At 37.9% G+C, this 16,670-nt stretch overlaps 1 protein-coding gene across 3 annotated transcripts in view; it reads right to left on the bottom strand.

Annotated features, from left to right (window-relative positions):
* LOC149253499 (protein FIP1-like) overlaps window positions 1–16,670 on the bottom strand; it is a 482,913-nt gene that overhangs the window by 247,819 nt on the left and 218,424 nt on the right. For all 3 annotated transcript variants that reach the window (XR_016267076.1, XM_089459927.1, XM_089459926.1), the window contains exon 8: window positions 11,319–11,415. Coding sequence is in view for 2 of the 3 variants with exons in the window: in XM_089459927.1 (XP_089316053.1) it covers window positions 11,319–11,415 (97 nt within the window). In the remaining variant the exon portion in view is untranslated. The remainder of the gene's footprint in view (window positions 1–11,318; window positions 11,416–16,670) is intronic.

Raw genomic sequence — 16,670 nt, 5'->3', positions numbered from 1 at the left:
TAAACAATATATGACTGTGACAATTTAAGTTTGATGTTTGAAGTTGGCAATTATAACTCATTGGTAATGATTCTGAATTATGAATATGATGCTTCGTGAAAGTTGTTTCATTTCATTTCATAATTCATTTTATAACATTTCATTTCATGTTAGATATTATTTCTTGTAATGGTTAAACTTAGCTTACAAGTACAACTTTGGTGATCAATGATGATAAATGTTAATATTGAATTTTCAATTTTGAAAGCTTGAAGTTGAAACTTTAAGATTGATGAATCATGAATCATGATTCACGACTACGAGACTCAATATGTTGTATGTTACTAACTTGTGGACATGGTTGATGAAGAATCAAGATTATAACTTCTAGATGATTGATGTTATACAGTTATATGGTTGATGGTTCAATGATCAATCTATGTTTTTTTTATGTTTTTTATATCTAATTCATCATTCTACATGTTTTTGTTGACATATATGTATCAAAATATAAAAATATATATATATATATTATATAAAAATCGCTCCAGGATTCGCTCCCAAACCGGGAGCTTTTGAAAATATCGCTCTTGCTCCCGTTTTCTCTCCCACTCCCCACTTTCGCTCTTGCTCCCGTTTTCTCTCCCACTCCCCACTTTCGCTCTCGCTCCCAAGTAACACTGGGATGGAGAGCCTACTAGCTGCAACGAGGCAGCTCAGCATCAGGTCTGGCTAGATGCGATGGTAGAGGAGTATAACTCCATAATGGGGAAAAAGATGTCTGGGAGGTGGTGTCAAGACCTCAAGACAGATCTATGCTAGGTTCGAGATGGATCTACAAGATCAAATATGCTGCAGACGGAAGTATTGAGAAATACAAGGCCACGTTTGTGACTAAGGGGTATGCTCAAAAGGAAGGTATTGACTATGAGGAAACCTTCGCCCCGGTAGCTAGGTATACATCTATTAGGACCATGATATCTCTTGCAGCCCAAATGGGATGGGAGATCCATCAGATGAATGTCAAGACGACATTTCTGAACGGGGTAACAGAAGAAGAGGTATACATTGAACAATCAGAGGGCTTTGAAACTCATCAGAAGTCTCATGTATGCAGACTGAAGAAAGCCTTGTATGGGTTGAAGCAAGCACCGAGAGCATGGTATGGTCGAATAGATGGCTACTTGTAGAAGATGGGGTTTGTCAAGAGTGACGTGGATCCAAATTTCTACTATCAGGTCGTAAAGAACAAGCCACTTATCTTAGTATTATATGTGGATGACCTCGTTCTGAAAGGAGCATCCAGACTCATTGAGGACTGCAAGAAGAACCTAGCCACAGAGTTCGATATGAAGGATCTGGGACGAATGCACTACTTCCTAGGGTTGGAAGTTTGGCAACAGAAAGGAAAAATCTTCCTTGGGCAAGGGAGGTATGCTACAGAAATCCTGAAAAGATTCGGGATGGGAGACTGTAGACCTATGGCTACGCCAATGATCACCAACTGGAAGAAGATCGATGCATCAAAAGACAAGGATGTCAATCCCACCCTATACCGGCAGCTCATAGGGTCCTTGATTTATCTGGTCAATACCAGGCCAGATATTGGCTACGATGTCAACACCCTCAGTCAGTTCAGGGTGGAACCAAAGAGGGCACACTAGGTAGCAGCCAGGGAACAGTTGATTATGGGCTCTTATACACCAAGGGGAAGGATATCAGGTTGAGTGGATTTACTGATGCAGATTGGGAAAGAAGTTCAATGGATTGGAAAAGTACCTCTGGGTACTGTTTCAACATTGGATCAGGAATGACCTCCTGGTGCAGAAGGAAACAGAAGGTCGTGGATCTGAGCTCATTTGAGGCAGAATATATGGCAGCAAGCACAGCTTCATGTGAGGCCATATGGCTTAGAAAACTACTGGTGAACATATTCAAAAGAAATATGGAGGCGACCAGGATCATGTGCGATAATCAAAGTTGCATCAAACTCTCTGAGAATCCATTGTTTCATGATAGGTCGAAGCATATTGATATCCGGTGTCACTTTGTCAAAGACTATGTCCAACGAGGAGTTGTACAATTGAGCTACACTCGTACAGGAGAACAGGTGGCAGAAATTCTCACCAAGGCCCTTGGAAAGCCAGAATTTGACTACTTTAGGGAAAAGATGGGGATGGTAAAGAACCCCTTTCAAAAGTAAAAATGAGTCTGTTAACAGCTCGAATGAAGAAGGAGATGCAATGCAGATGCAGTGTTGGGAGAAAGGACTAGCAGCAACACAAATTTAGAGGGAGTTGTCGTACAGATGAAGTAGCACAAATGAAGAGGGAGGGAGTTATCGTACAGATGCCGTAGTGACAGTAGCAGTGGCAGAGCCATGGGCAGCAGTACAGGATACAGTAGTGCAGAGGATGTTGGGCAGGAAGGCTTAGCATCAGCACAAGAACCGATGCCAAATGATCAGGGTGATGCTCAGTGAGGAATATTGCCAAAGCACAGTTCTCGCTAAGAGGGAGTGTTGATTTGGGGTAGCATCAAATGTGCTCTAGCCACGAAACTTGGTGGAGAGGCTAAGGAACATGAGATCTCCAATACCCAGAAAGGGTTTGGGCAGATTCTAAATAGTTTGGGAGATATTAAAATATCTAATATTTTTAATGTAATCCCTAAGTCTAAACTTAGGGAAGATAAAATATTAATGTGAATTAATATAAAATTGTGTTAGAATGGTCCAAAAGTCATGGATCAAGCCAAATCTAATCTTAGTCGTTAATTAGGGACTTAATCTCGGTCGCTGATTTTTCAACAAGAAAAGCATAAGAGGAGGCTTGAGGGTCACTTGGAGAACACACTGAGGGAGACCAGTGAGTTCAATTTCTGGAGCGGGGTTAGCTGAGAAATTGAACCAGTGGTCTGGTGAGCTCCAGAAATTGAACCAGTGGTCTGGTAAATAACTTGTTAATTAACAAAACAAGTAGGTAGGAATAAATCAGTAAAGTGCATGAAGGGTTTTTAATTGTTAGACTTAGAAACTTCAATAGTTGTTGGTTTAAACATCACTTTGGATTGTTGATTGATCTACTTTCCAGCTTGTGATTCATCTATGCTCGTGTGTTCCCTTCTAAGTTGAGTACTGCTACAGTTTGCCAGGGGGCGCACTCATCTCACCTCCCATGTGTTAGAACCTCTCATTCACCTTCTTTGACTCACTGCAGCAGTCACACCCTTGCTAATGAAAGAGTTATCTTACTTGCCTTTGTGCGACATCGCATTCAAGGCATTACCTTACGACCCACCACTGGGACTCCACCAAAGGGTCCGAGGTCTAATTGGGACTTCTTACCGGGGAGATCCCCTTGACATGTTGGCGGGTCCAGCACCGTCAACAAATCACAAGAATTTGCCATCACAAACACTGCCATATTGACATTAATGACAACCTTGATTAACAATCTCCCCCTTTGTCATTGATGCCAATATTCTTTCCCTTTCAACATTCTCTCCCCCTTTGAAATCAATGGCAAACGAGGTGCCTAAGTACTCCCGCCGTCAAGCTTCTTCTCTTCTTCATGGGTATGTTACTCCCCTTGTCCTAGTGCTCTTCTTTTTACTCAAGATAGAAGGATTGTTGCCTTATCATCAGCTAGCACATTATCCCTTCTTCATGTCTCAAAAACTACTTTATCATGGCTTCAACAATGCTTAAAGATGCTCCTCTTCAATGCTCCCAAACAGATTCCAAATAGCCACACACCAAATGTTCAAGTCCAAGTTTTTATGCTTCTACAATCCGTATTCTGTTGTCTCCATTTTCAGAATTAAGAGGTTTTCATAGTCTGAATCAAGAGAAGATGCCACTGAAATTGTCTTTCTTGCTATCTTTCTTTAAATCAGAGTTCCTTTGTATCTCTGTGCTTCTCCTTAAGTCACTTCCATCCAACATTTCAACATCATTGCATTTGGATGAAATGGTGAGAGGTTGTGCCTCACTGTTTCTATTTTTCTAAGTGACTAGTATCAACCTGAGCTATATTCGACTGCACAACATTCTCCTTTCTATAGTCCTTTTGATGAGCCATTTTTCCTTGTGTTCTAGTAAAAGTTTCTGCAAGTTATCTCCACTAGTAGATTTTGATATCCAATCTGTGACTGTCTTTTAAATTCTTTCTACTAATTGATGACTTTTTGCAATGCTTCAATTATGTTAGATGCTGCCAACTGCTCTTGCTTCAAGCTCCATTCCCAGATGTATCTGTTTGTTTGAAGGTTGCCTCTATTGTGTCCATAATTTACCTGTTCTTACATCATATCCCTGAGTCGAGACATTCAACTTCTGTAATAACAACAACATAGTTCTTTGCCCCATTTCTTTAGCATTAGATGGCCTTCTCTGCTGCTCCAATTTCTGCTTAGTGATCAAGTGGAAAACATCTTCAACAACAGTCCAATGGATAGATAAGAGATCATGTTCTTTCTAAGGAGTGTTCCTGAGAAATGATCTATCAAAGAATGATTGTCAATATAGCTCATCAAGGATTTCATAGGGACCCTTTCACGCATAGCTTCTGCAATAATGATCAAGATTCACAAGCTCCCCCTAACTGTATGCATGGTCTCTTTTTGGTAGAATCTGTTGAATTTTCTAATTCTATCCGTTAGAAAATTAATTTGTATTCTCCTGGTTTATTTCTTCTACTTGTAAATTCTGAACAAGTTATCTAAAACATTTAAATACCGAAATAAACACAATACAGTGACAACATCTACAAATCATTAACTGAAAGAAAACAAGCACACCAGTGACACCGTTATTTTTGGACAAATGTCCCCGTAAAAACCCAATGTGAGAAAATCGATGCATCTATTATGAGGGTCTATTATTATGAAATATTTTCTTGAGTACAACTGGATGCCTAACTGGCTCACCTGACAGAGAAAAATACACGGCAACAATACCTCTATATTCGAGAACAAGTATTCAGAAAATTTGTCCCACGAAACCCTCTCCGGCGACTCTGAAGCTCAGTGCTGGCCCTTCTGGCCTCTGCGTCAGCGATCTGAGGCAATGCGCAACCTCTGGGACCCTCTGCCTCACTCCAGCAGTCTCTGTGTGGATGACGTAGTCCCTCTCGCCTCTGTGCTATCTCTACAGGGCTCTGCGTCGCCTGAACTGGCTGCTACTCTTGCTCTCCCTGCTTCTGCGTTGGTCTCTCAATATTGTCTCTGCCTCTACGTCCAGTACTCACTGCCCCTCGCTGCTGATCAGTGATCCACTTTTGCTTAGCAACCTCGCTCTAGCAAAATGAATGATTGATCACTCTGGTATATTCTCCAACTAACCCTCAAGACTCCTCTTATACTTTTCTTGTTGGTCCTTCAACAGCCGAGATTAAATCTCTAATCAACGGCTATGATTAGATTTGGCCTGATCCATGACTTTTGGAACCTTCTAACCCAGTTTTATATTAATACCCATTAATATTTTATTTTTCCTAAGTTTGAACTTAGGAACTCCATTAAAAATATTAATTATTTTAATATCTCCCAAACTGGTTAAAATCTGCCCAAACCGTTTCTGAGTCTTGGAGATCTCATGTGCTTTGGCCTCTCCACCAGTTTTCATGGCTAGAGCACATCTGATGCTGCCCCAAATCAAGGATATCTTCATCAAGTTAACAAAATGTGTTGTTGGCGGGAGCGTTCAAGAGATTTTCAGATCCAGTTCGCTTCTTTCTCCATACTTGTATAACTTTCTTCTCTGGCATGGATCTAGCTTGTGTAGGAGCCCAAATCAAGTTACAATCACGTGCCATATGACCAATGTTATGACACTTGAAGCATTCTATGTTGTTCATGAATAAGAATTCATGATTTCTTGCAAAATTGCTTCTTGGAGATTGTCAGGGACCAAAATATCTATCTTTGTGATATGCCCTACAATCTTTTGCCATGTGTCCAAAGTTTGTACAAGCATAACAATAACCAAGAAATAAACTCTGGTACCCGGGAGATGGAGATTTCCTTGATGTACTTCTGAAGTCTTTCTGCCTTGAGATCCTTTGATTATAACCATTGCTTCTTGCATCCTTGACACCATCTGCATTTCTTCTTGGAACGGGACTTCCTTCATTGTTGACTTGACTCTTATCCTTGCCTTTGCTGGAACTGGGAGCATCAACATTTCTTTCTGGCTTCCTCACATCCTTGTTGTTTGAAGCATTATCATTCTTGCTTGAGGATTCTCCTTCATAGCCAAGACCTAATTTATCAAATGGGGATCTTTGATGGCTGAGCATGTCATCCAAGGCTTGAGAGCTCTTCAATATTTTGTCCATTCCTTCAACCTTTTTCCTGAGGGAGATAATTTCTTCTTCCAATCTTTTGCAATCATTATTTTTCTTAGCAAGTTGTTTCTCAATCTCTTCCTTGATATAAGTTGCTTCATTTGCTTTTGTTTTAAGGGAGATGATATATGATTTCATTCTGAAAATTTCTTCATTTTCCTTTGCTAGACTGCTCTCCATTTCTTCCATGATTCTTGTAGCTTTACATGTTTCGGCCTTGAGAAGGTTGAGGTCAGATTTTAGTTTAAAGATTTCTTCATCTTTTTCTTTTAGTTAACATATCATGGTGTTTTTCTCCTTTTCTGCTTCATCAACCTGTCCTTCTATGATTTCCAATGCTTCCATTGTCTTCTCAACTCCTTGTAATAGCTTTCTTGCTTCTTCTAGTTGAGTTTTAAGAGAGGAGACCTCTTCCTTGTATTAGCCAATCTTTGCTTCAAGTTTATTCAAGCTTTTGTGCCTTTGTTCAAGGTGGCTTGGCAAGGTATCTTCTCATTTCTTTGCCTTATCCAATTGATTTGTCATGGATATGACTTCTTCATGATGCTTTCTTTTGTTTTGATGAAATTCCTCCTTAATCTCAGCAAGCTCTTCATCCCTTTCTTGAAATTGAAGCTTGACAAGGTTAACTTCCTTCCTTGTTTGGTCTTGGTCACCAGCTAGTGCTTTCTTCTTAAGTTCCTCATTTTCCTTTTTCAAATTGATAATCTCTTCCATGGCAGCCATAATTTTAGTGAGGGGATCTTCTTCAAAATCATTTTCATTCTCTTCATCTTCTAGGTCTTCTTTAGCCTTGATTTCATCATTCTTATTTTCAGCTTCCATGATAGGTTCTGGATTTCCTTCTTGCTTTCCATCATCTTCTCGACTAGTGGTCATGGTCAATGCTCCTTTTGAGTGAAGGTCATGAAGTTTGTCCCATATACCCTTTGTTGACGAACACTTTTCTAAATTTTCCTTTATAGAATCTGGTAGCCCATTCAAGATTGCCTTCATCATTTTTGCATTGTACTCCTTGGATTCTCCATCCATCATGCTATCAGCAATCACTGATTTCCATACTTCAATGCCTTGAGTCTTTAAAAAATTCCTCATTCTTGCTTCCCATATATCAAAGTTTCCATTGAACAATGGAGCCTTCACAAATTGATTGATTTCAACTTCGGTGGTTAAGGGAGACACATCTTTAGGAGGATTGGAGACTTTCTTCCTTGGATTCACCATTTGTGTTCTAATTGATCAACCTTCAAGTTGTTAGGCTTTGAGTGAAGGTACTATCTCTGATACCACTTGTTGGGAATCACGATTGTTGTTAGACCAAAACCCGCAAGTTTTAGTCAACGATCGCATTGCCAGAGATAAGGATCCACGAGAGGTGGTTAGTCCATGTTGCGAAACACATAAGGAGCATTGGTTTATCCAACGTCCAATAATCTCACCCCAACGCGCGCTGGGTGTGTATCGAACTCGTGACCTACACTCTGATACCACTTGTTGGAAACACTGAAAGGGGGGTGAATCAATATTCCTTTTCAATTGTTACTTTTATCAGTTAAATCAATTATATTTAGAACACAAAATGAGCAATAGGAATAAATACTTTTATTAATATAATCTTTATAATGAATCGTGTATTACTATCTCCGAGAAGAGGTATTACTGCCGTGTAACAATCTCTATTGGGTGAGCCATTTCTGGCACCCTAGTTGTACTCATGAATCTGCACAATAATAAAACCCTCAAAAGTGCTACACAAGTTTTCCCGCATTGGGTTTTTCCGGGGACAATTGTCCAAAAATAACGGTGTCCCTTGTGTGTTTGTCTCGGTATTTTTCAATTGTTGATATGTATATGAGTTAAGGTTGCATTTGTATTTATTTCAATATTTATAGTCATATAAATAACTTGTTAATGTAATAAACAAGTATGAGAAATAAACCAGATAATGCAGTAGGGATTTCCAATGTGTCAGACTTAGAAATTTCAACAGAGAGAAGATGTTGGTCAACGCAGACAAAAAAGGTTCTCCTCAAATTCCTTCACATGTGTGAGAGATCCCCATGATTTCAAATTGAATTTGATTGATGTGATGACTCATGAGTTGATGTGATGCTCCAAATGACCTCCAACGAACTCATATTTAAATGTGTTTTAGGAGGGGAGATTTCCACTGTGGGGTCGACTTGATGGTCTTGGGGCCGACTTGGTCAAACCCACAAAATTTAATTTTCTTCATTATTTCCCCAATGAAATCCGGACCATAGCTGCCAATTTTCAACATAGTGGACTTAGGCCCCAATTAGGTTGCCCAACCCATGACGAAAACCACCTACCAATCACACATAATGTCCAGCATTGCATCTTCACCATTAGGTGCAATAATCATTAGTGCATCTAAGTGGACCAAGCTTGTTAGTCAAAGAAAAATTAACACTTCATACAGGGCTTCCGTTCCAAATTTGGGGCTTTGATCACGTAATAGTGTTACCTCCCTAGGTAGGAGTGGGTAATGGATGATTCTATTAGGTGTTTCCATCCCCTAAGGGGAAAGACAAGTCGTTGGCACATCTCTCAATCAATAGGTGTCATGTGAACAATGATGGAACAAAAGGAGAACAAAGGGGTCTCAACGCCAAATGTCATGGTCAAAGGAGTAGCTATAATGAGGAAATCCACATTTTGGGCATACAAATGTGAGGAGGGAGCAATCATGGATGCATGAGTTACCCCGGCCTTTGTTTTTCCACTCCTCTTATTGCCTTTTACCTTTTCTTGATTTTTCTTTTTAAAATTGCTCAAGCTCTAGGAAATGACAGCATGTTGTGAATGATGTGTAGCAGTGGATCACCCCCTTAAAGTTGGGGCAGTTCATCACCCACCACGGGTAGGACATGCAAGGGTACCTTTTTAAAGATGTGATGGGGCAAAATTGGCCCAAGTAACCAAGTGATGGTCATAATTACAAGGGGTACAGCTCATGTTTGGCCTTTGCCCACTTGTTAATATTTATGTCCCAGCCATCTTTTGCATTTTTATGATTTTCTTTCTTTTGTTTCTTTCCTGTGGCCATGATATGCTTTTTTACTTTTCTTTTAGCTGCATCAACCTTCTAGGGGAAAGTTTCCAAGTCTGATCCAAATATGTGGAAAAGGGGAGGGGGTGTGCTAGAACTCAGTGGACCAATGGTCATGTGGATCCAAAGATGGGAGGTGGACTATATGGCTTGTAATGTATGGAGGGAAGAGATAAGTATGGAATGGGAAAAATGGGACCACGCTATCTCAATCAGGTTTTCAAAATAGTGCCCTTCCTAAAGCCATGGGCCATTAGGGGAGGTTCCACTAGACTAGGATTGACGATTAACCCCCCATTTAAGGTGAGGATACAAAACCACGGTCAAAACCCTTCCTTCTTCCAAGTCACCCAATTATCCGTGCAAATTGCAAATGAAAAACAAGCATAAACAATTGATTGCACAATGAATAACAAACCTTTTGGATCAGATTAGCCACCTTCTAACATGTGCTCTTGACAAATGGGTGAGGAAACATATGGTTGATGCAGGTGGCAGAGATAAAATGGCACATCACATCAGCGACAAGGTGACTGTTAGGGGCTGCTAGCTGACGGCTGGGAGAAGAGGATTGAGAGAAAAATTGTCCGAGGGGTACCCACTTTTGTTGGATTACACATCCTATTAAAAATATCCATTTCAACTCATGCTGTTTTGCTGCTTCATTTCATGGAAATATTGTCTAGGCTCCGATATGTACATTTTTATATTTTGTTTTTGAGCAAAATTACTTATATGAACAAGAAAAAAGGCTATGTACAAATAAACATCTACAAGAAAACTACCAATTGTCAAGAATCTTTCTCAACGCCAGAAGGACTAAGACAAGATCCAATTATGAAAGGACATTAGCATTCTTAACATCCCTAATCAATAAATAACCTTTAGCTAGTCAATTAGAGCATACCTCTTCCCACCACAATCTATGGAAAGAGTGAATAGAGCTCTCGCATTTATAAAAAATGTACTTGCATTGCATTATCCATGATCAATAAATAATAATTGTCATGGGGATGCTTTGAAGACACAACATTCACGTATATTATTGTCGTTCCTGAAGTCGCATTGGCCTGTTTTGACCAGTAATGGAGATAATATTAAAATTATATTTATCGTTTTGTATTTTTTGCAGTCTCACTGCCCTATTTTGACCAGTAGTGACATAATATTAAATTTAAATTTATATATATCTTCTTGTTTTCATCTCCTTAGTACCTTGCACTTTTTCGTTTATTCTTCAATAAAGTGTCTGAATCTCTTGTGGATTCATCATCAAGATGCAAAAAATCATCAGTGAATCATGTCATTTAAAGGCCAAGTTGCAGAAACTTGCCCCAGCTTCAATGCATTAAAAAGGACTTCATATTATCTGATAAGTTTATTTTAGGTGGAATTTCAGTGTTTTGAAAATGTATCCTAATAGGGAATCTCTATCAAAATTCAACTCATAATTTCCAAATTATGATCATAGGTCAAGAACATCATAAAATCATATTTGCCATCACCAATGCCTATTGAAGATCAACTTGATTATGAAACAGTGATGAACTGTAGAATAAGTACATCAATTCTGATATTATATCATGTACCCAATCGGAAGACAGCAACACATTTTGTCTCCATATAATCCATTTTAACAAAAAAGATATCCATAACATAATTTGTAATTGAGAAGGTTTCCTAATGCTTCCCAAAAAAAACAAAAACAAAAAAAGGACCAAAACGGTTACTACCAATATTTCACATATGCAACCCGCAATAGGATTTTGAAAGTGCTACTTTCCTTTTCCCATCACTAAATTATTTGCGAATGATGACTAAAAGTAAAAATTAGTAAACAAAAATATTACAATCAGAACCTAAATTGATTCTTTAATCCAGTTGTACATAAGTATGAATTGTCAAGTGTGAAAATAAACCTTAATTCTTCTAGTGAGTCAAATGGTTGCAGGGCGGAATATAGTGAGTTCGCGACATCCGGTTGGATGTCCATTGAATTGTGTCGATGAATACACCCTGCAAACAAAATTATGGGAAAATAAAATTTATATATATATATATATATATATATATGATATGCGGTTCAGAAAAATATAATTTATGTTGCCTACGAAGAGCCCATTGGCATACATGCTCACTCTCTCATTAATACAGAATAAAAAAAATAAAATATAAATAAATAAATCCATTTTTAATTTTTTACTTGGACATCACTGAAGTTGGTTTAATCCCAACGAAGGACCAATAAAAGTATTAAACAATCATTACAAGGTATTTTGTTCTCAGCAGCTCCATCTTACAATGTCACCAAAATGTAGGTTTAAAGTTTTCCAAATTAAGCCAACACAACTATTCCATCCAAATTCATGTTTGGCATACATCTTATTTTACACGGCACTTTAATGAGCATCAATCAAGATTCCAGCAACAACGATTTAAGTGAAAAATACATCTTGAAACCAGAACTGAACAAGCATCTCTCCCCATATTTCTTGCACTATAAAACAACTATAAAATTTGAGTTTCTAAATGTGAGAACCATGTCATGAAGTAGCATGCAATGTTGGCCAATGAATCTCCAAGGGATTCCTTGTGGCTTTCATACAACAGTAATATCCTCCGTACCCATATCACGATCAAACAATCTAACCATCCTCAATATTTACTACCTACATCTTAGGAATAATATTACCATGGGGATTATTCACATACGATAGGCACGGATTCAATGGTATGTATGCAAATCATCATCTTTATTCCCTGGCAAATCCAACTTCATCCTTATGCCACAACTTATGAACATTCCTAGTATTTCTAGCCTAGAGTTAGAGGCACATACATCACATATGAGAGATAAACAGTATCTACATCGTATGCATTAGGCCACAACATCTAAAATTGTCATATATGTACATTTAACTACAATTGCTGGAGGAATAAATGTAGATGATAGAACCCAAACATAGCTCTCTTTGGTACAAGGAACTAGCTAGCTACAAATCTCTAAGCTATAAAACTGCATGAGTACATGGGTACGCTAGCACATTGGATATCAGTGAGGGGAAACTGATATGATTTTGTAAAAATTTGGTAAATCTATAGGAGATTCAACAAGTACATTATATGCATCAATGTTCCACCAGTTTCTGGGATGCAGGACTGTATGAGCAGGGAAACGAACATGAGTTACATGTGGAAACAACCTCTAAGCTTTAGGTAGTTCATGGAGGGTGGGAGAATGTCGAGGTCCCTACCATAGGGGATCTCGTCTCTAAAATTATAAAATAAAAATAAAAATCCCAGCATAACCATTCATCCCTTGTAAATTCATCATTGCGCAACATAAATACTAAATTCAAAGTCACTAAACAATACAAACACAAATCATGATTCATCAATTGTCATTGTTATTATGAATTATCATCTATCTTACGTGAATACTATCGTGGTCATCTCCACAGTACCTGTGGGTGCTTTGAACTGTTTTTCAACATTTACTAGTTCCCATGTTTTCCCCATATACACAAAGACTTTTACAAAAAGGTTGAAGACAACTTTACTGTTTAGCAGATGATGAGTCTTTATTTTCGCATGTTTTTATCCTGATTTTCCTTTCTTTTACATCCTTTTGGCCATTGTAGTTGACAATTTCCTAACCAAAAATGCCACAAGTACTCATTCAATCATAGTTTGGTGCCATGTTATCGAAACAGAACCGGTGATCGAACCAAAATACCCTCTGGATTGAGAACTGCATAAAAAGCCGGACCAAAAAAATGGTCGACCGATAACACAAAATTTTCAAATTTTAAAGAAAAAATATATATTCATGTGCAAAAGTTCTGATTTATATAGCGAATAAGAGTGCATATAATTAAACTAACAGCAGATGTTGTTGAAAAGTGTAACTAGGTTCGGTCTTCATAATGACGTGTAAATTGTGATTTTATGTAATTGATGAAAAGAAGAAAATAAAATTATTTTTGTAGTATTTGAATCATGGGTTTCATGATCAAGGAATTTTATTTTAGTTAAGGTTCCTGTTGACCACTACCGGTCAACTACCCATGCAGTATACCCCCTCTTTTCTTGGCAGAAAGGGGTAGCACCTGAGCGACGTGTCCGTGCCATCCTGCAGTCATCAGCAGCTTGATCTTTTTAATTGTAAACCCAGTCTGCATGTATAAATTGTAAATAATCTTAGCAGATATGAGTCATTTATGTAAAATTGCCTAGGTGGACCTAACTTTCTAATGATAATCTACGTCCCGGAAGGTTTTTCGTCTCACCGATCTATGATCGGCAGAGTTTTCCTTCAGCCTGACCCCAAAGCCGGGATGCATTTTGTCATTAGAACTTTAGGAGAATCCTAGTGTGTTAATCTACTAGATTATAGTTGTGTCGCAGAAACTGGGTGATTTATGAGGGTCTATGATAAAAGGGTTTTCCCCCTTAAGATGCAAATTGTAAAAGTCATGATGTAATGTGTCTTGAGGGTTGGAAAATGTTTTAAATCCCCTCATGAGTCCTAAGTCCTAGGTCCTAGGTGATGTTTCCAAAGGCTTAGTTCGATGATCCATTTAAGAAAATAAATAAAATAATAAAATAAATAAAAATTATAAATTATAAAATGAAATAAATAAAAAAAATTATAAAATAAAGCAAAAACCCTAAATAATAAAATAATAATATTTTGAGTGAATGCATGCAAAATATTATTTTTAATAATAAGTTAACAATTTCGACGGATGAGATTAAGAGATGTCTTGATCCTCATCGACGGTCGAGATCATTTCGACATGGATCACTCGAACTAGCCGTTGGGATCATTTCCTTTAAATAGGGTGCTAGGGGTCATTTCAGATCATTGGATCTGTGAGTCTGGTACTGAAGAAGCTCTCTTGTAATCTGTTTTCTGGTTAATAAAAGAAGACTTTGGGGTCCAAATCTTGCTGGTGTTACTCTCTGGAAGTGTTGTGAGCTAATTTAGTTTCTGCATATTTTATGTTTCAGCCATTAATAATAGCTTATTGTAGAGTATTGTGAGCACAGGTATCTTGTTCACTTGCTAGGGTTTGAGTGGTGTTAGGGTTTCTGAAGTAATGGCAGGTATCTCCATTACTTTTTGAGATCTAGCAGCATTTTTGCCCTCTTTACTGATGGTTGTTCTGAGCTGTGCAGAAAACCCTTACCGAAGAAGATTGGTGGGCGTTTGGGGAAGTTCTCGGCTGAACCAGCCAACTCTCGCAAGCATTTTTTGCTAAGCCCAGTCGGATTTGATCCTGGGTCTATCATTCAGTTTATTTTTCCTAATTTGCATGAGAGATTTTCTGAAGTTCTTCATAGTGAAAATCTGAAATTTTTGTTCTTTAAACTATTTCTGTTCTTATTGCTGAATCTGGCTGTTAAGGGGCCAAAATCTGTAAATTAATCAACTGTCTCGGGGTTACAAGTTTTGCTTTATATACAGGTTTAATTAGGGTTTTGTTTTCTTGTACAGGATTTTCATCAAGATCAAATTTTCAGAAAGAGATTCTCGAAATCATAAAGGGGTTGATCAAATTTCGGAACCCAACAAGCCTGCACTCCAATTCAGATATTCAAGGTCACCGTCACTGTCTATCAAACCAGCATGTCTGCATTCTGATCCAGCCCGCATACCTGCAAACAACTCAGATGATTTGCCTAAACGCCTCCATCTAGTGCCGGAAACTGCAAAACCGTGGGCCTGGGTATCAAAACCGTGAGAAGATAATAGTGTGCAGCTCCAATTGCCATTGTATAAAGGTCGAACGCACGTCCTGAGAATTTTCTCAGCGCGTCAAATTCTTCCTTTGGTTCTGAGGCTGGGTCACGTTTTCCTTTTCTCGGTGGCTGAGGCTCAAAGTAAACTTCAAAACAGGGCAATCAAAGGCATAGAGCGTGGCTGCCGCCGGCTTTCATTCACGCAGACAAACAAAACACACATGCGTGGATTCGATTTAAGTTTGTTTAACGCCAGCAAATCAAAGTTTTTCAAATGCAGTGCTCAGGTTTTCATTACATGACTATCACCATCGACTGAGAGTGCTGAGAACGAATTCATAGAGTGCTGAGAGCGTAAGGGTTCGTCGATTTCAATCATATCCAAATCGAAAATTTTCAACGCAGGATTGCTCAGCGCCGTGCGTGGAGGTTGCCGCCGTCACCTATCTTCTCTCTGTCCGCCATCGAAAATTTCAACCGACTAGCAAAAATTCGATCTTACGCAAGCCAGTCAATCTCCATTCACGCTGACGGAGGGTCACGATTTCATTGTTTTGTCAGCGTTCAGCTATTTTGGATTTAACGTCGTGATATGATCGTGTATGAAACCCGATCATTCGCCTGGGTTTTCAGTTTCGATAGGGTCCCTTTTTTCGTAAGAATTAAATTCATTTGTTTTAGGAACTATTTCATTTTTGGTGATTAGCGTAGTATGTAGTTTAGTTTTTTTTGGGCGTAGCATATAGTTAGTGTATTATATGGTTAGCGTATTATATAGCTAGGGTAGTATATAGTGTTAGCGTAGGTTATTTTTGTTTCTTAGTTTAAAGTTTTATATTTTTCTCATTAAATGTTTAGTTTTTTTTAGATTTAGGTTTATATGTTTGTGTAGTTAATTGTTAGGCTTGTTATATTAAAGTTTTAGATTAAATTAATTTAGATTTTTTTTGTGTTAGACTTAGGTTTTCATTTAATGTTTTAGTTCAGAATTTTCTTAGGTTTTATTTTATTTAGATTTTAATTAAGTTTTAATTTTAGATTAAAAAAAAAAAAAAATTAAAAATTTAAGTTTAGGAATTTAATTTTTGATTTAGTTCATTTTGAATAAAAAATAAAAAAATAAAAAAAAATTGAAAAGCATAAAAGCATCGTGGATATTTTTGCCAGTTTCAGTTGTTTTACTCAGGGAATTATCATGTTATATCTTTTATGCTGAGATTGAAATTTTCAAGTCTAGATACGAATATGATATCTGGTTAATGATTTATGATTCTCGTGGTGGTTTAAAGCATTCATCTTTTCAAAATTCTCAGTTGCTGGATATCGTTTTGGTCATTCTAAGAGCATTGTGAGTTTAGCTGATATCTTGTGATGACAAATGATTGTTGTTCACGGTTTATGTTTCTATATCATCTAACAAGTAATCGTTTTAACAACAATCTCTTAAGGCACTGGTCTGCTAAATTAATCAAATCCTTTTAGTGCTTATCATATCGTGTCTCGTGTCTCCCAACCAACTGGTCGAC

Source organism: Pinus tabuliformis, chromosome 7 (assembly GCF_031772625.1).
Source record: "Pinus tabuliformis cultivar Carrire ecotype Pingquan chromosome 7, CPIR1, whole genome shotgun sequence".
Taxonomy (NCBI): domain Eukaryota; kingdom Viridiplantae; phylum Streptophyta; class Pinopsida; order Pinales; family Pinaceae; genus Pinus; species Pinus tabuliformis.
This window is presented reverse-complemented; position numbering and strand designations above follow the sequence as displayed.